Source organism: Macrobrachium rosenbergii, chromosome 3 (assembly GCF_040412425.1).
Source record: "Macrobrachium rosenbergii isolate ZJJX-2024 chromosome 3, ASM4041242v1, whole genome shotgun sequence".
NCBI lineage: Eukaryota > Metazoa > Arthropoda > Malacostraca > Decapoda > Palaemonidae > Macrobrachium > Macrobrachium rosenbergii.
Window position 1 is genome coordinate 62,532,231 of NC_089743.1, and position 25,993 is coordinate 62,558,223.

A 25,993-nucleotide genomic window follows, 5' to 3' on the forward strand; every position below is an offset into this window, starting at 1 on the left:
GCCTATGCCATCATTTCATTGGCATAGACTTTGTACAGTATTGTCGCCATTGTCCTTGTCACTCATGGCCAGAGCACCTTGGCATAAAGAGGAAGTAGTTGGTGAGTACCCAGAGTTTTTTATTATTATTATTATTTTTGTCTCATCTACAGCATTTCCATTTCACTCTCAAGCTATCTCATCACCATTGCTATCTCAGCCATTTTTTATTATTGATATCTTGATGTCATGTCATATTTTTCACTGCATAAAACAAGGAAAAAGAAGTCATATTTTTCATTGCATAAAACGATGAATAACTAATAATACTAGATCTTTGCTCTCAGTCCAGAGTAATGCACATTTAGTGCTATGTATTACTTAGTTATGTTTAATTTGAATTTCATAAATTGTTCATTTATGTTTAGTTTAAAATTTTTTTATTTATACTGTAAAAGGTAGCGTATCCATGAATTTTAAAATGATTTTTTGCCGAGTACAGTATATCAATTTTTCATATTCATAGTATATATGATAGTGTATCCTTGATTTTATTCTTCTTTGCCGTGTAGTACCAATAATGGTTATAGTATGAGCATATGGGCATAAACAGGTTGTATGATCAGTAAGTGTGTTACTCTTTTACATAAGGTGTTCGCAATTATACAGTTTCAGGGAATGTGGGGGGTCTTAGAACATATTACAGTATCTGCATATACTTAGGCCTTACTTTTTATTTAAACATAGTTAACAGTCTATAGTTTAAGAAAACATACCAGCACTAGTAATTGAATAAGTCTTGGGAAATGCGATGAAGAACTGATTGATACTCTGTAACTTTAGATCTTACACTTGTTAGGCCAGGCGTATTACTGACACCTACTAGCATACACTTGGTGAGGATTATTTACCTTTCTTTGATATACCATGAAAGTATAATCATTATGCAACTTAAACAGATAATAACTGTACTTTAAATTACCATATTTGCTATAGAAGTTTTTATAACTGTATTTCAAAAATTCACTTACTGATCATTTTTCAGCTTAGCATTGATTTGCATTCTATCACCTCTTGATTGTGGATGGTTAAAGAAAAACTTCAAACAAATGATATATTTATTAAAGTGGAATGTACAAAAAATGCATATTTAACTAAGCTCAGACTGAAAATTAACAAAATACTAAATAAAAATTTGCAGCACTGACATGGAATGCATGACTGGTAATGCAAAGAATTTAAAAATGGGAAAAAATTATCATTCACCATATAAGTGTCCCTATGAATATGATGTCTGATAAAGTATGGCAATGACATACATGATTTCTCTTGGCACACATACAGTATCAATCAAAGTATGACATTGTGTAAATTTATACACTTGCAACCTGTTCATTTCAATTCAAATTCCAAGGCAATAAACATAATAGTTCATTTACTAAGGATACATCAATGATTTATTTTACATATTCATTTACAATTCATATAAATGACTGGAATGAAAGAGAACATATGCCTGGGAAATTCACTTACGTATATAACTTTCATTAGGTCACTTTGGGTAGCACACTATTTTGAAAACTGGTACCACTTACCCACTACTAATACGTACTCAAAATTATCCTAGGAGCAATGGCAGTCTTTTAGAGAAAACAATATAAATTAAAAAGATTACAGGGATTGTCGGACACGCCTAAATTGGTCCACTATATTTAACCACATATCACAACTGTAATTCATCACAGACATGGGGTCATAACCAAGGGTGCTGCACCTAAATATGTCATATTAGTACTAAAATCATGAAAAAGAAAAATGGGGTAAACTCTTACACCCATGAAAATATTTGCAGAACTAAAATCGCATACAAAAATTTTACCTTTGCCAATGTAGTCAATTTGCATAATCCCTTGGTTAAAGCATGTCAATTATTAACAAAACACAAATATAATGCATTTACTGGTGGACAGGAAACATCACCTTTAACTTTGAACTCAACAGCATTATTTGTCATGCTTTTTCAATGTAATATTAGCTAAGGAAAAAATTCATAATATTCACAGCCTTGATTCATCCATCATTAAATCCTTTTAAATAAAATTAATAGTTAATTCATCACAAAAATTAGTGGCCCAAGAATTATGACAGATCTTTAACCCAGATGGCAATACCTATTCAACATTTGGTTCTGCTGTATAAAAAACAGTAAACTTTTACATCCCACAAATAAGTTTGTCAGCCTTACTAATTATCCATTTAAATTAAATGTTGGGGAAATTCTTGCTACAAAAATCCCTTAATGTATTCCACAAAGTATATCAGTCCTGTTTCATATAATTACATTTTTGCAATGTCAAAACTGAATTTACATTCATTCCTAGCACTATATACATTCTAGTTGTTTAGGGACAGCTTTGGATTATTTCACATCTTAAAGTTTGATGACAAACGTTTAGCCTTTCTAGAAGACAGGGTTAGCCTTTCTTCAAAGTTTCATAAACTTCCTTTTCCATTTCAAATTCTGAAAATTCAGCTTTACAACTAATTTTTTTTTTACCTAGGCTCACCATTAGTAAATTTAACATACATATGAATTCTAGCTGTCCATGCAGTCAGCAACATGAGGTAAAAAAAAAAAAAAAAAAAAAACCTATTTTAAATTTCTGACTAGGTAAGAAACACTGAAAAGGAATGAATTAATGTAATACTCAACATCATTTTGAAAATGCTGTAACAACCACTGTAGCATGATTGTTGACTTCTGATTTACTTGCAAATAAAATTAACAGCTAAACCTTCGACATAAGCATGACAAATTGTTGAATTTGAGACAGAGGACTTAGATCTTGTTTACTTTGTTTAAAAATTGCTTAAAAACTAGTGGCAAAACTGACAAACTGAGAATTACATCAATGAAAGCACTTGGCAAAGAAATGAAAAATAGGCCAGTTTGTGTAAATTTGCTCTTGCAGTGATATGAAACAATCAAGAAGTGGACCATTTTGAAATATTTTAGTCTTCCTTCTCACATCCACTTTTCCCCTGGTTGTGTGTTTATGCTATCCCTGTTAAAAAAAATTAGACAAAACTTTATATCATGACAGAGTAGAAACATCTACAAAAATAACTTACAGTTGTCCCTCCAAATTTGTGTTCACAAAGAATGGGGTTTTTGACCCGCCAATACACCAGGCTACTAGCAAAAAGTGGTTTCAGTGATACGGTTCTTGTAATCTAAACTCAGAACATGCCAGGTTACTTCAGTCATTAGCAACTCAACTAAAGTTACCAGCAACAAACATTATGATAAAAGTACACATCCAAAGTCTTTTGTTCATACTAAACAATGCCAAAACCATAAGTAACAAATCCCATAGTTCCACTAGTATACATAAACACAAGGCTAGTTTGCAGGGACTGTCCTTGCAACAGCCTTTTAGTCTTTGCTCCTGATCATTACACAGACTGCCAAACACTTGTCTAGTCTTGTTTGATTATTTCCAGGTTACTCTTGGAAATAAAGTTATGCCTGTGAAGCTCAATATAATTTTACAAAGTTCAATATATAAAATGCATGGTAAAACAGGATATTCTAGACTAGGCAAACACAGATGTTCTGTAGTATGGCTGTGTAACGTATTATGGAATTACACGGTAAGAAAGTAATATTTTAATAAGTTCTGGTATAACATACCTCAAACATAACAATGTTGCTGTAAAATAGATGATAATTCAATTAAAATTCTGCTGCGTGTGAGAGACAGAGATTGCAGGCTACTCCTTACACAGAAAAACATACATTATACTACTGCATATGTTATTGACATTATTGCATCATTTACTGGCACAATCACTGGCTGTATTAGTAAATTAAGCACAAGTCACAAAATTAGGCCTATAATATTATAGATATTAAAAAATTACAGAAATACTGTTATTTATAGGGCATACATCACATACTCTACCATATAAATAACTATACAGTACTGCTGTATCTAATACATACTTAATAGGTTTAATTACTAACGTGTAATTTGCGGTAATAAATGATGAAATAGACATCACAGTATATAACACAATATGTTTTAAGCGCTTATGACTTACTATATCTTTAGTTTTGGTTACACTGTTCAATTGCACATGGTTTGTGTGTGTAACTATCTAAAATATAGAAATTTTAATGGATTCAAGAATGTATTAATGATAATATAGAATAATATGTACAAATATTTTATGCAACAATATGATACTGAGCTTTTTTCAGTTTTCCTTACATTTCTAGGCTACAAAAGTTGTCTTCTAGATTACTCAGATAGCTAAGAAAATCCAAAGATTAATATGTAATTTTATCACTGATAACAAACCCACAAATTTGGAGGGTCAAGTGTACAAGATATCATGATAAAGAAAAACTTGTCCTGCAAAATATAAATACTGTACACACTTTAGACAGGTCAAGTATACATTTCAATCTATTTCAATGACATGAGAATACAGTTTGACAAATTTTTATGTGCAGCAAACATCACTGGCACAAACAAGACACAAACAATACAGGTTTCTAACCTCTTTTAAGGTAGGAGATTAAATTTTCAGTCCTGCAACAGAAAAAAATTAAACAAAAATAAAATTCCACAATTGTAAGTATGTCTAATTTCTGTTCACAAAACTCCCATAGTATTATTTTTCATGTTTGGAGTTCAAAATCAATAATAATGATGATAACCATTAAGGAAAACAAGGTAGACTTTTATTTTCTCCAGACCAAGTAAATCCTATTGCAGTTATGAGGAAATGGACGGAGTAGTGACATTAACAATAAAGTTGCCAATGAAAACTGTCCGAATAATTACCCAAGCAATATTCCCTTACATCTTGTGCATGACTTGACAGCTTCTTGTTTGGTAAGCTCTTACTGATTTTCATATATATTGCTAGGAACCTAATGGTAAATTATGTTAGAAGTTAAAACTGCATCACAACATTTGGCAACAGTTCTCATGATAATTATACTGTACTATGAATTAAAAGTCTGTGGTAACATAAGACAAATATTCAAGCAGAACCTGTGCTTATTCTGTAACCATTATCTACCTACAAACTTCAATTACCTCTTCAATTTTAATAAACTTGACAATCAAAACATTCCAGCATACATGGAACAATCAAATTTATGGCCTTCACTCGTATAAACACATGATGAATGTTGAAGAATTTATATTTCATTCATAAAAATACACAAAATGAATGTCTAGAAAATTAATTTGTCCATTACAAACTACAAAATTTGAAATTTTATAATGCCATATATGGCTGCATTTTTACAATCAAATCCCACAAGGCAACCATTCCATTAAGTCCTGGTTTATTTTGTTTTCCAAAAAATATGTTGCAAAGTTTAATAACAATCAAAATGGCATTCCTGTGCAACTACCTACCAAATGCCCATTAAATGGCTGCTTTCTTACGTTAACGAAACAATAATTCATTAACCAAATAAGGATGCTAATATCAATAGTCATTTGTATGTGTGCCATTTTAGGATAACTGGAAACCAACTGACTCATAAGCTGCTGCTTATATGATACTAGGCTTCACAAAAATAATCTATACATCTGAAAAGTCTTTGACATTTCAAAAGCAACATCAAATTTTAATAAAAAAAAAAAGGAAGCAGTATGTTACAATATGACTCTGCAAAAGATGTGCTGTAATACCAGACTGCATTTGATTAACTTTTTCATCATTTGTAGTTATAGACTCTTTGAAGGCATCCACCACATGACCAAGTTGCTTGGCTTGTCTCATATATTCACTGTAAGTGGTTTTCCTGTGCCTTACTAAACTGGATTTGTACCAGCTAATAATTATGAAAATGTTAAAGCATATGTTATACAAAAGAATGACAATATAAAATGTTGGGAAATAATGAAAAGTGGCAAAAAGTCTTGTAAACAATACCAGGATATACAGTATACTGGTATGATAACAGTGAAATACCAAACATAAAAAAATCACTGCAGTATAAAGTCATTGAGTCTTCAAGTATATGTTGACTTCGAAATGATTTGAAGCACAAAAAATGCATACTATAATCAACAATGAACACCTTGAACCTAACTGTAAAAGAGTGATCAATGTAATGCATTATATCAAGAACTTAAGAAATTACTATAGCTTAACAGTTCCGGGTGGTAAACTGGCATTACAAGTTCGGTAGTAACGGAGATCATTGATGAATCGTTGAACATTTTGTGTGAATGTTGGCAAGTCCTGAAAAAAGAAGCACACATTACTAAAAAGTAAATAAAAAAATTAAATTTCCTGATTTTTCAGAGATTAAGAAACCAATCAGGGTATAATTTAAGTATTGTAATACCCACACGATACACCTATCTTGCCTTGTATATGCTGTATGAGTTTGGTGACACAGAAAAATACACTTATGGCACTAAACTGTCATGAACTTTATTCTTTCCTTAAAAGCATCTCTTTTCCCTTTTCACTTTCCTTCACAGTTCACAAATAATTTGTTACAGTTAAGTGACATGTAAATTCATATATAGACAAGCATATATAGATAAAGAAGCATATATTCTATCCATTCCCAAACTTGCTCTTCACTTGCCTTGAAATACTCTGACCCCAAGTTAACTAATTGTAAAATATCCAACCTGAAAAAAGAAAGTAGGCTTCCCTTTAAATTCCTAAATCCTTCTCTCTTTTTAATAACTATAAACAGGCCCATACATCTGTTAAATCACTTAACATACCATTACAATAATAAATTCAGTTCTTGCTGTCATTTTAAATTTATGGGATTTATGGATATTTTTCTTTTGCTTTAATTTGCTATCCTCCTATCTTACTGGATTAAGTGTACACTCAGCAAGAAAAGTGAGGATACAGTTTTCATTAGATTTCGCTCATCGAATTTTAATTTTTTTCTTACAGAAAACACATAATCTCGGTAAATTTGCTCTAGAATATGAAAATACAATGCAAATTATATCATATACGTTAAATTTGCAAAACAAAAACGTTCAGATACTTAAAAACACCATGCATGTCCGAAGTAATCAGAATTTCTCAGATGACTTCGTTCATAGAGATCTAAAAGATAGTGTGTGGATATCTCCGTATAGTACTATTTATCAGAACGGCAATATTTACTCGTTTTCTGTTATGGCCAGACTTATAATTGCATCATCATACGAGGTAATGATATTCTCTTTAAATTTTACACATTCATATTTGTATTTCACGCTGTTAAAAGTCAGCTGGAATTAATGGCAGTAAATGCTGTGACAGCTAGGGTAAGTTGACCAAATCTATTTAAATCCGCAAGAGCGTTCTCTATGATGATGAGGGGCAGCGCGGGAAAACACAAGTAACTGGATGTTTCTTGACGTTGCCATAGTTTCTCTCTCCATTGCTAAAACATACTATACAAATATAGTATCGCTCAATCTCTAAAAGAAAATAATGAAATGAGTAGCTCTACATATAGGCTTAGGCTTACACAACACACACACACACACACACACACACACACTCTCACACACACACACACTCTCTCTCTCTCTCTCTCTCTCTCTCTCTCTCTCTCTCTCTCTCTCTCTCTCTCTCTCTCAGTGCATTCATTCCTTTACTGTTCCCCATGTTTTTCGTTGAACATTGCTCAAATTTAACTCTTGATTTCATTATGGAAGATCACGTTTCCGATTATGCAAGCATTCCGTTCACTGTGGTTTCATAAATTCATTTATGTAAGGTTACTTGGTAGGTTATGTCGAAAAACGTTTATTTTGCTCAGAACTATCGCTGCATATTACAACTTGAACGAATATTGTAAAGGTTACTACTGCATTTAAGTGTCAATGATTTCAGAATCGTAGAATATAATTGAAAGTTATAGGAGATCAAGCAAAAAAACAAACACAATAAGACAGAAGCTCCTCCCCTTTCTAAAGTTGCCAGATGTCGCATTATTGAGCAACATATGTCCGAAGATTTAAAAAAACTGTATCCTCACTTTCCTTGCCGAGTGTACATGCATTTTAAGTCTATTTTACTCATTGGCTTATATACACATTCACAGTTCATTTTGAATTGAATGTATCACAAAAGCATTCATCAATTTACTACTCTGTGTGTGCTTTGACTTTCCACTAATCAAGTTTCCTTCTTGACAAAACTGTTGTGAAATTCCATTAATATTTACTATGTGTTATGTTCTTAAAAAACAAACTGAGTCTAGCGCTGTTACCTATGTCCACAGAAAGCCCTCAAAGTAAAAATAATCAAGTCAAGATATAATTATGTAAGAACAAATAAGAAGTAGAACTGATAGCCAACCGGAGCCTGATTTTCATAGTTTCTAATTATTACTAAGATTTAACATAATTTTAACTTATCATAAAAATAATAAATTTCCATTATATGAACCTCAGTTCTGCACTATCTGTAGATGTTATACACCAGAACTTTTTTTATATAAATATTGATACAAATTAGTAAAATCTATGGTAATAATGCCAAAAAAGAGATTTTTATTTCATTAGTAGCAAGGCCAAGTTCCAAGGGTATGTAATAGCATCCTATTAAATGCTGAGAATAATAACCTAGCCTTGTGGGGATAAAGACGAGGAAAGTTTAAAATTAAAACACAGTGTGCCAAACATTCAAAGAAGGAGAGATGAAAATGGTGTTACAGGTTTTTAGCAATATATAACATTTTATGAAACTGGAACAGGAAGTCTCCAAAAGGGACAAGGGCTTAGTGTGATGCAATATTTGGACACTTTCATTAAAATACATCAGTTGTCCACCAAACCTCATTTAATCTGAAAAGTATGAATAAGCAGAGAATACTCAAAACTTTTTGCAATTCCATTTTTTACAACTTAACCCTTATCAATATGTTTATATTTTTCATGTTCTTTTATCTGCTACAGAAGACCATTCAGTTTGACTGGTCTTTTTCCGCCATCAGATTAACTCTGCAAAAGTGAAAAACAGTTGGCATCCTCATATAAAACATCTGCCAAAGTAAAAACTTCCTCAGTGCAATACATATTGGTTTATGGAAGAAGGTGTTCAGTGCAATACATACTGGTTTATGGAAGAAGGTGTAAAGTCCTACTGGACGTACATGAAAAAATTCAAATAAACATTTCCATCTTAAAGACCAATAAAATGGAGCTGGTGCAGTGATCCATCAAGAAAGACGAATTTTTAGCATCTCTGGACCCTAAACAAGCATACTTCCAAATTCCTATCACCAATACCTTCATTTTACTTGTTAGTGGAAGTTATTCCAGTTTAGAGGTAATGTTTCAGCAGGGCAACTGTTCCACAAGTCTTTACCCAACCCTTTGCACCATGGATGCTTGATCAGCATAAACTTTGAAGAGACCTCAACAACTGGCTGGCAATGTCAGAAGAACTCTAATGGCAAGATTGTCAAAGCCTTGGTTATGGTCACTGACAGAAAGAGAATCAGTTTTCCTAAAAGACATTCCAATTATATACAAATCCTTTGGCAAAGTTGTGGCAATCCCTGATCAGGCATTTCATCTTACTGGTGAAACTGGTTTAATAGAATTGCTTCAGCTGGTTGGCAGAGACTCTACCAGAAAAATACCCAGTCATAGCCTCCGATACTGTCCTGAAGGACCTTTAATTCTGGCAGAACCCCATTCACTTGGCTATCCTGCTATATCCTCTCTCTGGGGAGATACTGGTGTCTACAGATATGCTGAATCAAGGCTGAGGGAAAAACCTACTAGATCATCAAGTGACAAAGTGACATGAATATGTACATCACAGGACAGGAAATGTCTTCATCAGCCTACAAAGCTCTGCTCAACTACCAGCATGCAGAAGAGTAAATTTGTATGATGGCAATTCGATGACAGTGACAAATAGTACATGAAGACTGCAATCACAAGAAAATGCAATTATATATACCCCCAAGACAAACTCTTCTGGACACTTTGCAGCCAAAGCCACCAAAGTCATGCCAATGACACAAATGTTTACACAAACTTTGAAGGTAAGCTACCTATGCAAATGTCCTTCACACAAAATCAATCATCTCCAAGAGAAAATAAAAATTTGTCATTCACATGAAAATTAAAAAAAATAATACTGTGAAAGACCTTGCACTGGAGAGAATTCTAGAAAAAAAAACCTACATACACTATACAAAATTTGTGGAGACAGCTGGAAAGAAAATAACTCAGTATTAAAGAATCAGTACTAAACCATGTAGGTCACTCTTGGTCTGCCAATACACAAGTCATTATTTAACAATTCTGAATGGTCTGTTTAATTTGCCTTCAGCAGATGAAAGTACATGTAAAACATAAAACTTTGTAGTTGTATGCAAATGCACAATATAAATTTACACTGACAGGAAATTATCCAAAAAGGGACATCTCTGCTTTCTGAAGGGTGTGGAAAAGGTAAAATATACTGAATTAAATGCAACTGTTTAATAATAACCATCTTGCTAGATCAAGGAAACGAAGTCAAGAAGCTCAGCGAAAGTTGCTATAGCATTACAACTGCAGCACCTCTGCAAATCTACTTCAAGCTGGCTATACCAACTTTACTGCAAAGAGAAAGAGAGAAAACAAAAGATCCAAAAGTAGTTAAAAAAACAGCATCCTCATTTGCTTGAAAAAACTAATTAGATATTTTTCACTCGATGAATATGAATTAAATCAAATCTAATTTAAAGAGTTTATTTATCATAACTGTGACAAATTATGAGACCAAAAGTCAAAATTATATCACAGTTTGGAAGGTATGAAACTGTTACACATATCCAAAGATCTATACATGAGTAAGTAATATCTGTCGAAAAAGTTAATTTGTAGATAAAGTAACACAATGTATATTACAAGTACAATACAGCATTATGATCCCTGTCTGTGCCAACTGACCTATAAGTTGGTGGTCTGGTTAAATTAAATAATAACCCTTTACAATGTAACATACAGCAAAAATAAGTACTGTACAGAAATTAGGGAAACTTTTGTTTAATGGATGTTTTTGGAGTGTGGCCCTCTGAAAGACTCTAGTACAGCCTATACTTTACCATTTTAAAGATGTCACACAGCCAATAATAATTCCAAATAATTTCTAACCTTTACTAACATGTATTTTACACTTCATTCAAGGGTACTATCCGAAAATTACACCATTCTAAAAGGCAGCACAGTATAAAATCATCATAATAATGCAGCTGATGTCACAACTTTTCGTAACTTGAGGTCTGATAAGCTGAGAGACTACTATACTATTATTTTATTAAACTTTAATTATTTATAGAGGACCACCAACTTATTTCAAAGTTGGTACTCTTTATTATTTAGCAGGCACAAAATTATATTTTGCAAAATGTATCGTAAAATGTGTACTTACATTTTGATAAATGACACTTTGTATGGATAAAAAAATTTAAGTTTTAATAGAGCTATAACATATAAAGACAGCTTTAAAATATTATTTGAATATATTGCTAATTAACTGACTGCTGTGGATTTCATTCTGAACAAAGCAAACCTAAATACTGAGAAATGGAAGGTAAGCAATTAAATTAGGAGACTGGCTTACATAATAATGACACCTGTTGTTTTAATGCTAACTTTTAAGGCCTCACAATATACAAAAAAATTCAAATACAGTATTTGCTCCACAAGTTTCTGATTTCCTCTCATTATTCTCCTGACTCTTTATGAGGCTAACTCTATCTACTTTTTGTTTCCTAGATTTCTTTAAACGACCATTCTAGTATGGAGGAACTTCAGTTAATCCAATTGAGTGTTTCAGTGATGAAGTTCCTGTTTTTGTATCAAGCACAGTCATATAAACAACAAACTGAAATTCCTCTCAAACCAACGACTTGGTTGCGTAACATACTTTTCTAAGGCTATGTTACAGATCTGGCTGAGTCTTCTATGTTTTAGGGCACTTTTCAGATGTTACTAGTATTTTCTTTGAGTGGCTTCAAGCTGCTTCTTTAAAGTAATTTTCCTGTGATGGAAGCAATCTCTGCACCCATCACTTTACACACATCTACACTTACCCATACTTTACCAAAATGGAAAATATCAGAAGATTTTGACTATGTTAGTTATCATAATATGTAAGCAGGTACTTAGAATGAGCACATAGCTCCATCAGTCTCTGACTGTCAATCCACTTCCTCCTCTGTGTAGTCTCTAAGCTTGGACATTCACACAAAGTGTTCAGATGTTAGCACTGACCTATAATCAGCATGCAGGGGTTGAGTTATGCAGGTTATTCATTAAACATCCAATGGTCAATTATTGTTAACTGTATCATTATTCCATATCATCTGCCATTTGTTAGAGACGATGGATTTTAGAGATGGTAAAAGCGTCGCTCAAAGAATAATGGTTTTCAATCTGGTCATAGTATTTGCCACTTTGGCTACTTTATTAGCTTCTTCATTTTCCTTTACAACCATATAGACAGGGATCCAAAACAGTTTGAAAGACTTCTCTAAAACTTCAAGTCAGCAAAGATAAAAAAGTTTCTGTGGTGGTCCATTCTTAACAATTCTGACTGCTGAATTTATTGCTTTTTTTGGTCAAAAATTGGATATTGCAGAAAACCCTACATCTTACGAAGATTTGGAACAATCAGTATCAACTGCATGGTGTGAACCTTCACACCGTGTACATACTGAATTGTCTTACACATATTGATTAAGATGTTCAAGACTGTGTTTAACTCTTGGATAGGCCTGCATACTTTAACTTTCTTTTAAACTTTCTTTGTTATTCTATTTAATAAACTACAACTTTTTAAAAAACTGAATATCTGGAAAACTGAAAATGCTCTACAGTATTCTGACAGCTTCCTTTATGGCTAAGTTTCTATGGCTTGAAAATACTGTTGGTTAAAAACTGGACAATATTAACAAAAAATGATCAACTACTAGTGTAGTTTTGCCTTCTCTACATTCTGGGATTGGGTTACGTTGATTATTTAAAAAAAAATACCCAAGGGTAAAACAAATGACCTACACAAGGATGCAATAAATTTGCTTAATACAGTATTGGGTTTTACAGATGGGGGAAAAATCATTCACACCAATAACTATATTTGATTGATCTCTAAACTCTTCAATTCCTTAACTACTGTGATGCTCAGGATCCTTTCAAAATGCGGATTCTTCATCAATTATTTACATGAAGGCTACCAAGGTGGAAAACAAAACACTCAACTAGTGTGGGATGAAAGAATCATATGAAATCAAAGGGAGAAAGACTGAAAAACTGGACTCAACATAAAGGAAATACATATCCCACTTACCTGTTAACAGAGTTTTTGAAATAAAGGAAAAACATGAAAGAATTATACAATTCTTGAAATGAGCTTCAGAAAACAAAGGAATAAACAATCACCAAATGCATAATCTATGGAAGGCTGATCTGGCATGGTAAATGTGGAAGCGAGTTACAAGGCAGTTACGTCAAAGGAATATTTCTACATAGCCAAAAAAATCATTCACATCTTTTGAACAAGGGATCTTCTTCATTAGGAATGTTCTTATATGAACAAGAAAAAATGCCATTATGTCATAAACTATTTAAGCCAATAACCAAAAATTTCCAATCTACACCCTGAGGGACTACTGCCTACTTTAAAACCAGAAGATATTGCTAAAAACTTACTGTATCAGTCTTAAAATTATCCTTTAGTGTAGTTCTTTGGTCATCGTCAAGGCCATCCATATTTTGAAGAAAATGTAAAACAAATGCAGCAAAAAATGTAGTGAAGTCCACAGAGGCCATGTTGTATACAGTGATTGTTATCTGGAAAGATATATAATACAATTAAAAGCACTTACAATTGGATAAGAAAAGATATCATTACTATATTTTTTGTTCTCAGTTAAGAAAAATATAAGAGTATGTCAGCAGTTTCTCACCACAAACATGAACTGTCCCTGGGTTAAACATACTGATGTCATTTGAGAACCCTACACAGTAATGCTAGATATGCTGTTCATTCTAACAATCTTGCATTTCTTTGTGAGTTTCAGTAGTAGTACACAGTTTTCTGGATGTTTTGTTCCAACTGTGTTTAAACTATGGAAGATCTTCCTACCAATGTCTTCAAATCATGGGGACTTCAAAGGTTCAAACTGAGTGCAATACTCTTTTTTTATTTTTCGCTATCTGACCCACAAGTCTCACTTCATATTTCAAGTGTTTAATCTTATTTCTTTTTATTACTCCTCTTACAGAATTATTCCTTACTTTACTATTCTCTATCCATGCTGGGTTGCTTTCAGTATTGAAGCCTTTGAAATAATAATAATAATAATAATAATAATAATAATAATAATAATAATCATAGTATGGCTGCATTATGCGAATTGATTTTATACTGAGTTTTAAAAAGTTCTTATAATTTGCTTTTCCTGCACATTTGCCAATAAACTGGCCAATGTTCATATTTCAATGGATATAAACAGCGTATTTCTTACAGCAGAAATTCTTTATTTTTCTATTGCAGTAGGTTACTGAAACCTGGGTTGTAAATCCGTACATTTTCACCATGCTGATGGTATTTTCTCGATATTGTTTTTATTTTTATTTTTTGACTTCTATTTCTAGTATTTTTATTACTCTTTCTGTCGACATGCTTTGACCAGCTCATTGGTCATCTTCTGGACAGTTGAGATGGATCTGGAGATTTAGGGTGTGTGGGGCTTTATTTGTAGCAAGCTCTGAGGTAGTCGAATTCTCATTGGTCACCTCCAGCAATTCTCGGGCGGAGCTGCCTCTCATGCAGCGATGATTGTGTGTGCTCTTATGTGTGAGTGCTAGAGTGCACATTAGAGAGCGTATTATTAAAAGGGTTGCTGCCCGCAGATGGGCGCTCCTAATTAGTTCGCTCATCCAGGGTGCCATTGAGTGCCACCCTTCGCACCAACGTCAGGAGGGGGAAGGTCTCCTGTGTGGTATTGAGACTAGGGCTTCCAGGAGATGTAGGCGGCGATGGTTGGTCACTTGATCTATTATCTCTTACGTTAGGGATAATGTCATTCCTTTTTATTCTCAGGTTATAGGCAGTCCTGGCGTGATTAGATATGGCAACCTCTTGGGCATGAAAGGAGATCCTCTTGGAGAAATGCATGGTAATCATACCAATGTAACAGCCGAGGCACTCTTAGATGGGGCATTTGTATTAGTAGACTGTTGGTTTTCTTCAAGGGATCCTGCTAGGGGGGGAGGGTTATTTCTCATCATCAGGCTGCTGGTTTTCTTATTCCTGTAGAATATGATAAGTTTAATCTTCTTCTTGGGGTTGGACAGGCGGATGTTCACTTCAATGATAGTCCTCAGGGCATGTTCGTCTTCTTTACACTGTATCCTTTATGGAATTTTCCTTGGTAGAAAGGTTTGATATCATCAGAGGTGTTGCGGTTAGGTTCCTGGTGGCACCATCTGTTTACAGCTCCTCTAATGCACTTGTTGACATCCCAATTCTTGTGTCCATTATCGATGAGGATCTAGGCAACACATTCCAGCTCTCCATGAGTGTCAGTCCAGGGGCAGCAATGTGAGAGAGCTCTTCTGACAAAGGGGCTGATGGCAGATTGCTTATATCTCTTGGGGCACTCACTCTCTCCATTTAAGACACATGCCCAGATTTGTAGATTTCGTGTACACCTTCGTGATGAAGCATTCCTCCTGTTGCTCGACGAGGACGTCAAGGAAGGGGAGGATATGGTCGTGGCTGTATTCAATTGTGAAGTTGACACAGCTGTGGGTGTGGAAGGCACGTCTCAAGCTCTCTATTTCTTCACTTACCTCAGTGCTGATGAAGGTGTTGTCAATATACTGTATGTACATTTGCAGCTTTCTTATACTGCTAAAGACACTCTTTTCGATGGTGCGCATGTAAAAATTCACAAAGAGGACTCCAAGGGGAGAACCCATCACTACGCCGTCCACTGGGTGTACATATGGCCTCTGTGGGTGGAGAAGGGGCCTTTTTGGTACATAACTCCAGGTGGGTGTGCTCGGGGGATGTTCAGTGATGGAGTGGTCGGGTCCCTGTTTGCATGATCCAAAATTATTTGGATTGTTTTGTTGACAGGAATACCATGCCAGCCACCGATAACAGTCCCAAGGTACTGCAATTATCAAACACTGTTTCCACCTCCTTCAGTGTGATGCAAAAATAGACCTGCACTTCCAGTAGGTCAACTGAAAAATGGAAGTTAGGGACATATTGCATATTGTGCCTGAGAGCCAACGAGGTAGGTACTGCTCTAACTTAATGAGCTTTCACTTTAAAAGTTGGCAACATGTCTTCATGGATCCGTGAATGTGCCTCTGAAATTAAGTCCCTCAAGAAGAACGACAAGGCATTCTTAGTCAGAGGGTGAGAAGGGTTCTTGACTAAACACCAGAGGTTAAGAAGTTACTGGATGGACCTCTGATCTCCTCTGTCCTACTCAGAGTGTACCTCAGAGCTCTGACCAGACAGAGTACTGTACTCTATCTTCTTCCTCGGAGCCAGGATATCCATTAAATTCTTAATGGTGAAAGAACGAGGCCAGGGCTTGGACGGGTCCTCATTCTTGGCCAAAAACCTAGGGTAAAGGAGCAAACTGCATCCCCTTGGAAAAAATGTACCCTTTTATCAATGACTTGAATTTCACTATAATGCATTTCGCAGTAGCTATGGCAAAGAGGAAGAGTATCTTACGAGTGAGGTCCCTCAGTGTAGCAGAACAAAGGGAATCAAAAGCAGGACCTGTCAGCCACTTCAAGACTACATCCAGGTTCCAAGAGACCAGATTGTCCTTCCTCTGTTTTGATGTATCAAAAGACTTGATCAGGTCATTACTATTCTAGTTTAATGAAAGATCCAGGCCTCTATGTTTGAAAACTGAGTTAAGCATAGCTCGATACAATTATAACTGACACACTACCATAAAAGGTAAGAGCTAAACAACAGCAAAGAAAAGTGCAAAGAAATATTAGAAAGAACATATATACCTCACAAAAAGTTACTGCATCTCCCCATCTAAGTAAATCTCTTAAATATTTTACAACAAATATACTCAAAATTTGTTACTGATTTTAGTTCTTATCTGTAATAATATTGTGTGAGCTGTAACTAAAATTTCACAAAATAAATAGAAAAAATCATTAAAAAAAACATTTACAACTTGGTAAAATTAGCATAGTTTTAAAAACCGAGTGTCTTGTAAAAGAGGCCCCACACCTTCCCATGGAAGGTAGGGGAAAATTTTTATAATTTTTTCTTCTTAAACTATGTGCATTTGCATATCTTCCTCTTTTTTCTTAAAGGCCAACCTTCAAGTTTTCCCAGTTTGGGGGTGTGCTTAATATATATTTAGCCCATCCCTTAAGGGTTAATGGTGGAGGAAGACAAAATCCTAGAATTCCTCATATGTAGGAGGAAACCAGCAATCTGTGTTATAGATGTCTCAGAAGAAGAGACACTGTGGTTGTGGCACTGTCTACAGAAAACTGCCCACTTGGCCTGGTATACGATACTAGAAGATCTCCTGCATCGTGCGATAGCCTCTGCAGATCGCCTTGAGAGTCCTTTCGCTCTGACAAGCTTGCGGACAGTCTGAAGCCTGTCAGGGCAAGAGTGGACAACCCTTGGTGGTGTCTTCTGAAGTGGGGTTGTTTAAGTAAAGACGATTTTTGGGGAAGGATGCTGGGAAAATCTACCAGTAACTGAAGAAGGTCCGGGAACCACTCCTTCAGGTGCCAAAATGGGCTTTGAGGGTCAAAGTGGTGTTGTGGTGGGCTTGAAATTTGTTAATAACCTCTCTGATCATGCTGAAGGGAGGAAAAGTGTACAGATCCAAATTGGACCAGTCTTGCAGCATGACATCCATGCAAGAGGATCTGGGGCTGGAGAGCAAAAGAGAGGACGATGAAGGTTCTTGGAGGTGGCAAACAGGTCTAAAGTTGGCTTGCCCCACAGTTTCCAAAGATCTAGACTGACCAGGGGATCCAAGGTCCATTCGGTGGGAAGGACCTGCTTCCGACAGCTCAGTTCATCTGCCAAAACATTTAATTTTTCCTGAATAAACCGGGTGACCAGAGTCACTTGATTTTGATCCGCCCTCAGGAGTAGATACCTTGTTGCCTGGCAGAGAGAAAAGGAATGAGTGCTGCCTTGTTTCCGGATATATGCTAAAGCTGTGGTATTGTCCGCATGGACTACCACTGTCTTGTTGCGGACCATGGTCGAGAAACACTGAAGGCCTAAATGAACCGCTTTTCAATTCTCTGACATTTACATGCAGACTTTGTTACTCTGGGGTCCATGTGCCAGATACTTCCTGATTTGCCAGTAGAGCTCCCCAGCCTAAGTCCGAGGCATCTGAATAAAAGTCTAGGTCGGGCTCAAAGGTTGACGGGACTTCCCTTCTGACAGTCTTTCTTTGGACAGCCACCACTGCAGGTCCGCTTTGATTTCCAGGGTGACTGTAAACACGTAAGTGTCTGGCTGTGTTTTCCTGTCCCAGTTGGCCTTTAGGAAGAATTGGAGAACTCTCATATGCAGTCTGCCTAGTTTGACAAACATCTCTATGTATGCCAACGTCCCCAGCAGGCTCATCCACTGCTGAGCTGAGCAAGACGAAAAGGCTAGAAACCTGTGGACCGTCTGAAGGTAGCTGGAAATTCTCCTGGGAGACAGAAAAGCCCGAAAAGTCGGAGTTGAGAGTCATCCCCAAATAGGGGGTCTCTTGGGACAGGGCAAACTGAGATTTCTGTAAATTGATATCAAGGCTCAGCTCCTTGGTAAGAAGCTAAACCTTGTGCAAGTCCTTCATGCACGTTTCTTTTGATGGTGATCAAAGCAGCCAGTCATCCAGATACACTTACACTGATCCCTATCAAGTGCAGCCATTCTGAGAGAGGAGCGAGGACGAGGACTTGAGTGAACACTTGAGGGGTCATCGAAAGACGAACCTTAAGATACTTCCTGGAGTCTGGATGGATCAGAATGTGGAAGTATGAGTCCTGCAGTACTAATGTTATCATCCAGTCGCCCTGGTGAATCAATGAAAGGACTGAACGGTTCGTCTCCATCTTGAATTTTGTCTTTCACACAAAATAATTGAGGGCGCTTACATCTAGGACAGGTCCCAGCCCCCGATGTTTTCGGAACCACGAAGAAACGATTGTAAAAGCCCTGTGTTGGTGCTCCTGACTTCCTCTACGGCCCTCTCTTGGAAGAGGGAGGAAACTTCCTCCAAAAGGGCCGAATGTCTCTCTGAGCCTCTCGAGTAACCCGACAATGCAATGGGAGAAGTGACTAATGGTGGGCTCTCCAGGAACGGGATGGCATAGCCCTCCTTCAGAACCTTGGTGATCAGTGGCTCTGCTCCTCTGATCAGCAACTTTTCCCAAAACTCCAAGTCTGGCTCTTACTGGCGCATGAAGGACTTCATTTTCACTTTTTGGGCACTGTCTTGGCTGACCCCTTCTTAATGGCCCTGGCCATGAAATGTACATTGGAACAGGGCCTAAACTGAGATCTGGGTCTACCTCCATGAAAGGCTAGAGGAGAGAGGCCGTCTTGGGTGCAAAGTTAGGCGAATCCTTGAGACGCTTGGAGGATTGAGCCAACAGATCTTACGTCAATTTTTTCTGAAGGTCAGTCGCAATTTCCTTTACTATTTCCAGAGTGAAGAGGTGAAAATAACAGGGCTGTTTCTTCTTGAGTACTCCCAAGGTGAAAGAGCCGAGCGCTCTAGAGAGCCACTTTTAATGGCCTTGTCTGCACATGACAAGACTCCCAGCCAGTCTGAGGCGATGCCTCCCGATAAATCCTGGAAGTCCTCAGTTTTCTTAGCCAGTGCTCCCACTGTCCAGTCAAGAAAGCTAAAAACTTCAAACAAGGTGATCCAGTTCCATCGATGAAAACATTATCTTCACTGACGAGAACGCAGAACGTCGAGAAGAGTTGATGAGGCCAGAGAAGTCCCCTTGGGAGGAGGTAACAACTCCCAAAGAAGGAGCTCCTCGGTGATGTACGATAAATACCTCCTGTGAATTAAGTGAGAGAGAGGAAAGGTGAAAGATGCTTTTCCTTGCTCCCTTTTAGCCAAAAACCAATCTCCCATCTTGAGAGACTTCTTGGAGGACGAAGAAAGTACCATCTTGGAGAGTCTAGTCCTGTCGCCTGGTTGACCCCTCATCAAAAATGTTGAGTCAGGCAAGACTGCAGCAGCTGGGGAGAAAAAAGTGGGGAAATTCTACAACAGATACTGTTGAAGAGCTGCACAGGAAGATGGAGGAGCAGGTTCCTGATCGACCTCTTCCTCTTCTCAGGAGACTGGGGACAGGATAGCATCATGGGAAATCTTGGAAGTGGATCGAGCTTTCTTCAACAAACTCATGATTTCAGCGAACTGTCGCTTAATCAAAGCCAACGACAGTTCATCGTGATCTGAAGGCAACAGAGACCGTGGTCTCTGAGCACACTGAATAGGAGAAACACGTCTGGGAGCAGTCACTTGGCATTCAGAGGTGGGTGTCGGATACTGAAGCATTTGCACCAGGTGCTCAGGAAGATGAGCCAGACATTTGGTCGCCACATTGGGCGCCTCTGAGCGGATGCTGGGTGTTTGGGAGCCAGGTGAGGGCGCTCTGGTGAGAAGACCTCTTGGACTGTTCCATACTGGGGCAGGGACAGAAGTGTCCACAACGTAACTACAAGAAGGCTGTGGACTAGTACTGGCGTTCCTATACCACTTAACTGGAAGTGGACCTGAACAGCAACTCACATCAGCTGAAGGGCGCATACGCGGATGTGAAGAATCTAGGTACAGCTTCCGGCGCCTCTTGGCCGTGCTGGAATTGTCGGAACTGGAAGACAACTGGTGCACCTCCAAAGAGACACCTTTCCAACGGCTGTCTGTCGACACCTGGGATTGTGCAACAGGCTCGACTAAGGGGGCGACTACCAGTGGGCAAACTCCATCAGCCTCCCTTGGACTTCCGGTATGTCTTCTCCCAGGTTCAGAGGAGTGTGACAGGGACCTTCGTCTAAGAGAACTGACGGGACGGGTAGCCACCTCCTCCACTTGCAATACGATGTTACTCATCACTTTTTCAGCGAACACTTTGTCCATAATCACTCAGTGATGCTCCCAATTCTGCCACTGTACTAAATACATGACCTAACTTCTTATCAAACCTAGATTTAAGACTGGCAATGATATTAGGGTCGCAAGCAAGGGAGCCAGGCATGGCAGTAGGTGGATGAATAGTAGATGGTCAGTATTAGAAGAAAAAGCAGGAATAGGAGTAGAAGGAAGAGCAGGGTTAGCTACTAAACTAGGTTTAGGAGTAGTTTTTAGGCTAAGTGACTGTCTCTCAGCTCTAGAAGCTGCCTTCCTCTTCCTATCCCTCTCTAATTAAATAATGCGATTTAAACACTTTCCACTGCTTCTCATCCCAAGAAGGACATTCACTACAAGTTTTCTTCTCACTACATTTTTGGCCCCTACAATTACTGCATACTGAATGAGGATCATAACAAGACTTTGTTAATCTAGTTTTACACCCTTCGCTGGAATCAGACATAATTCTGCCAAAAACTAGGTAACTAATCCAAAAAAGCTAATAAGCTGACAAAAACTTGTTGGCTACCAAAACAAAGTAATTGTACTTCACCAAAAGACAACCGAAAACCTTGAAAAAGCTGCTGCAATGGCGCTGATGTGCATGATGAGCCGGAAGAAACAAAATTGAACTTACCTACCCGTTGTTTTCCCTGGGTGCTCTGATAGCAGGTGGAGCCTGTTACCTAAACAAAAACAGTAGAAGTGCTATCGCGAATTTTTAAAGCCTGCCATGCGAGTAAAAACGTTGGCTATGTAATTACTTGGTAAGTTACTTATATGAAACTCCAAACTCTCATAACACCCTTATGACAAATCATTTAACAGGGCAGATATTGCTTACAAATTTCAAGATATTTTCTATATTACTATAGAGTAAATATTCCTGCACCAAGATTGCTAAAATTCTTGCATACTTTTAAAATTTTTGAAATAACAAATAGTAATACACACCTCTTCTTGTAGTAAATCTTGTGAGCGATGTACAAGAACCTGAAGCAGGACTGTAATAAAGTGTCCCAACATAGAGTTACGAAATACTGCCTGTAACATTAAAACAAAATAGGTCAAACTTACTAAATAAACTGACAATATAAAATTCTTTATAACTGCAATAATAAAGGAAAGCATGTTTCCAAAAAAAATAACAGATGTAATAATTATCATTCCAAGTGATCTAAGTTTGAAAAGTTGTTTCATTTCTGAAAAATATTAGTATGATTTATGAAGTACACATGCTGAACAGATAACTTATTCAACACTATGATTATGACAGCAGATTTACATTGAAAATTATTATTTTAATATTGAAAAATAATCTATGAATTAGGGTGCACTTTGTTCCCTTTTCCCCATGTAATAATTAAATTTTCGTCCTGTATAGAACATCCAAATATTACTGTATCCACAATATAAGAGAGGTGTTTCAAGTTCAGTTTACCATTACTGCATCACCAAAACCATTTTCCTATAGCTCATAGGCTTACCTTGACACTGACCTTTATCATATAAGGAGCAGGGGGATTTTTAGTCAAAGGGAGCCGCGAGAGCCTCATGCAGTTACTTCTGCCCGGGTGGAGCAGGGGGATTTTCCTTGAATTTTTTTTATTGCAATGTACAAATTGGTAAATGTGGTACTTAAATTTCAGTTAAACTCACCTTATGATACAACTTGTATTTTGAGTTCAGACTTTCCAGAGCTTCAAGGTTTTGCTTGAATATAGTAATGTCCGGCTGCATGAAGGACTGACCAAAGGCTTGCATTATCTGTATAAACTGGGCCTCATTTTCTATGGAATCCCAACTGCCTGCCCCCAGTGATATATGAACAGATGGTCTGGAATAGTTAAAAAAAAAAATTTTTTTTTTAATCCACAAAACTTTATGAAAAAAAAAAATTGGAATTTCAGGTAACCCTACGGCTTATATTTATATTCCTAAAATTCAAGTTACAATAACACAATAGAAATATATAGCAGACAATGCAACCAAGTTAAGGAAAGTAGCAATTTTTATTGCATCAACTGGTCTCCTCAACGGAGCAATGTAAAGCCTATCCCACTAAAAGAAATAATGATCGCCAAAAAAATTTAAATTCTACCTCCCTATTAAGCAGGCAGGCTACTACTCCAATCCAGATAGGCCCAACTCTGCCAGATCACCTCCAATTCAGATGGGCCTACCTCTTCCAGATCAACTCAAAAGTGCTGTTCTTAGGTTTTCCCAAAGACAAAAACTGTAATCCTTATCTACAAATGACTGCAGTCCATAATTTTTCATCTACATTATTTCAAAATATGACTTATACACCTTACAAACAGGATACCCGAAATGTTTATGAGAATGCCACCTTCTGATGGCAGTTTTCACTTCAAGACATTTTTATGATAAAATGAAGTTTCATTATACTTACCAAAACACTGTGAAAGCTTTAATCTCTTAAATTTCGACACGTCCGAGATATATTTTTTCAAACTTTGTTTGGAACGCTGATATAATTGGCAGGAGACCCAGCCCCACCAGATGCCGGTGGGGGGAAGTGGAAGGAGACTCGCCCAGTAAACAGCTCCAGTTTCAATCTCGGCATACATAATAAGTGATAGCCTGAGATAACGCCTCCCCCTGCGGGGAGGAGGAGCCCTTCAAGTTACAGTGTTTTGGTAAGTATAATGAAACTTCATTTTATCATAAAAATGTAATTTTCATTATAATGCCTTACCAAAACACTGTAAAAGCTGATTCCACATTTAAGGTGGAAGGGAAGGGGATGAGGTATCAGTTATCGAAAGGATACACATCATAAAAAAGGGACAAACCCTAAACATGGGCATCATATGGATCCCTACCAACAAAAAGGCAGGTGTCTCTTTACCTGGTAGATGGGCTTTTGCAGAGAGGTACTGCTGCTGATTGAAGCTCCACTACCTGCAGAGGCATTGGGCGTAAGCACTGCTAGCTACTCTGCTCCATAACACCCCTAGTAGTCAGGGAAGCACACCGCTGACTAAGACAAGGGGTGACTTTCCTTTGCTCTTGCCCTGAGCAATTGGAAAGCAACCAGACTGAAAAACGGGCCTCACCGCCTAACCTAAAACTAATTAAAAACAAAACATCCCCCTTCTCTATACCCTCTATAGCTAAAACCAGATCGGAGGGTACTCCAGGTGAAATGAACACCCCCAGCTTCCCTTTAACTCAGCAACCATAAAATCACAAGGAGAAGGTAAGATAAGGAACCTACCCCCCTAGTGTGTTCCCCCTAAAACCAAGCCAGCTACAGATATGGGACCTAACGCAAACAGGTCCTGTACGCAACTTCGACCTCCCTAAGGTACTGAGATGCAAACACTAAATCCGATCTCCAGAAGGTGCTCTGTGTGATCTGCGAAAGTGACTTATTATGACGGAAAGCCACTGAAGTTGCTATTGAGCGCACTTCAAGAATGTGAGACTTGACTAGGCGTGCGTCTTCTTCATTGATGTGCCTGTGCGCCTCTAAAATGAGTTCCTTGACGAAGAAAGCAAGCGCATTTTTGGATAAAGGTCTGGTTGGGTCTTTCACTGAACACCAGAGGTTAGAGGAATCTCCTCTGATGTTGGCAGTTCTGGCTATGTAAGCCTTGATAGCTCTAACAGGGCACAAAAAAGCCTCTAATTCTTGAGGGCCAGCCACTTCGGACAGGTTTTGAACGGTAAAGGACTGAGGCAAAGGATTGGAAGGAGATCATTCTTGGACAAAAAATTCAAGGTGAAAGAACAAACAGCATTACCTTGTGAAAAACCCACTCTCTTGTCAATGGCATGTATTTCACTAACTCTCTTTGCTGTTGCTAAGGTAACCAGAAAAAGGGCTTTCTTAGTGAGGTCTCTAAGAGAAAGTTCTTCTAAAGGTTCGTACCTTGGAGATATCAACCTTCTCAAAACTACATCCAGATTCCAGGCAAGGGATGGTTTTGGGGTCTTAGCTGTGTCTAAAGACTTGAGGAGATCTGACAAGTCTCGGTTATTCGACAGGTCTAACCCTCTATGGGAGAAGACGGAGGATAGCATGGCTCTGTAACCTTTGGTGGTTGATGGCATCAACCTTCTTGATTCTCTTAAGTAACTGAAAAAATCGGCAAGTTGAGTTATAGACGTCGAAGAGGAGATGCTATTTTTTCTACACCAATTCCTGAAGACTGTCCACTTGGATTGGTATAATTTGCTAGAGGAGTCCTTTCTGCACCTCGCAATAGCCTCTGCAGCCTTGCTTGAAAAACCTCTCGCTCTGATGAGCTTCCTGACAGTCTGAAGCCTGTCAGAGAGAGAGTGGACAATCCCTGGTGGAACTTCATTAGGTGGGGTTGGCTAAGAAGAGACTCCCCTTGAGGAAGAAGCCCTGGGAAGTCTATCAGATCTAGCAGATCCGGGAACCACTCCTTCCTTGGCCAGAACGGGGCAATAAGGATTAGTTCGACGTTCTGATGGAATTTCATTTTGTTTATCACTTGCCTGATGAGCCTGAAAGGAGGAAAGGCATAAGCAAACAGGTTCGTCCAGTCTAGGAGCATGGCGTCCACCAAGTGAGTCATGGGGTCTGGAATTGGCGAGCAGAACAGTGGGAGACGATGGTTCTTGGAGGTAGCGAAGAGGTCTTCATGGGAGTGCCCCACAATTTCCACAGATCTAGGCACACTTGTGGGTGCAGGGTCCACTCCGCAGGAAGAATCTGGTTCCGACGGCTGAGTTGGTCCGCAAGAACGTTCAGTTTTCCTTGCACAAACCTAGGGAACAGAGCCACCCTGTTGCTGTCCGCCCACAGAAGAAGGTCCCTCGCAGTTTCGAACAGGGAGA

General features: G+C 37.6%; 1 protein-coding gene across 2 annotated transcripts in view; it reads right to left on the bottom strand.

Annotated features, from left to right (window-relative positions):
- Positions 1–1,083: 1,083 nt before the first annotated feature.
- ebo (ellipsoid body open) overlaps positions 1,084–25,993 on the bottom strand; it is a 96,738-nt gene continuing 71,828 nt past the window's right edge. For both annotated transcript variants that reach the window (XM_067134239.1, XM_067134230.1), the window contains exons 20-23: positions 22,820–22,997; positions 22,115–22,204; positions 13,695–13,835; positions 1,084–6,252 (exon numbers count right to left, since the gene is read on the bottom strand). In XM_067134239.1, coding sequence (XP_066990340.1) covers positions 6,151–6,252; positions 13,695–13,835; positions 22,115–22,204; positions 22,820–22,997 — 511 coding nt within the window. In that variant the 3' untranslated portion in view covers positions 1,084–6,150. The remainder of the gene's footprint in view (positions 6,253–13,694; positions 13,836–22,114; positions 22,205–22,819; positions 22,998–25,993) is intronic.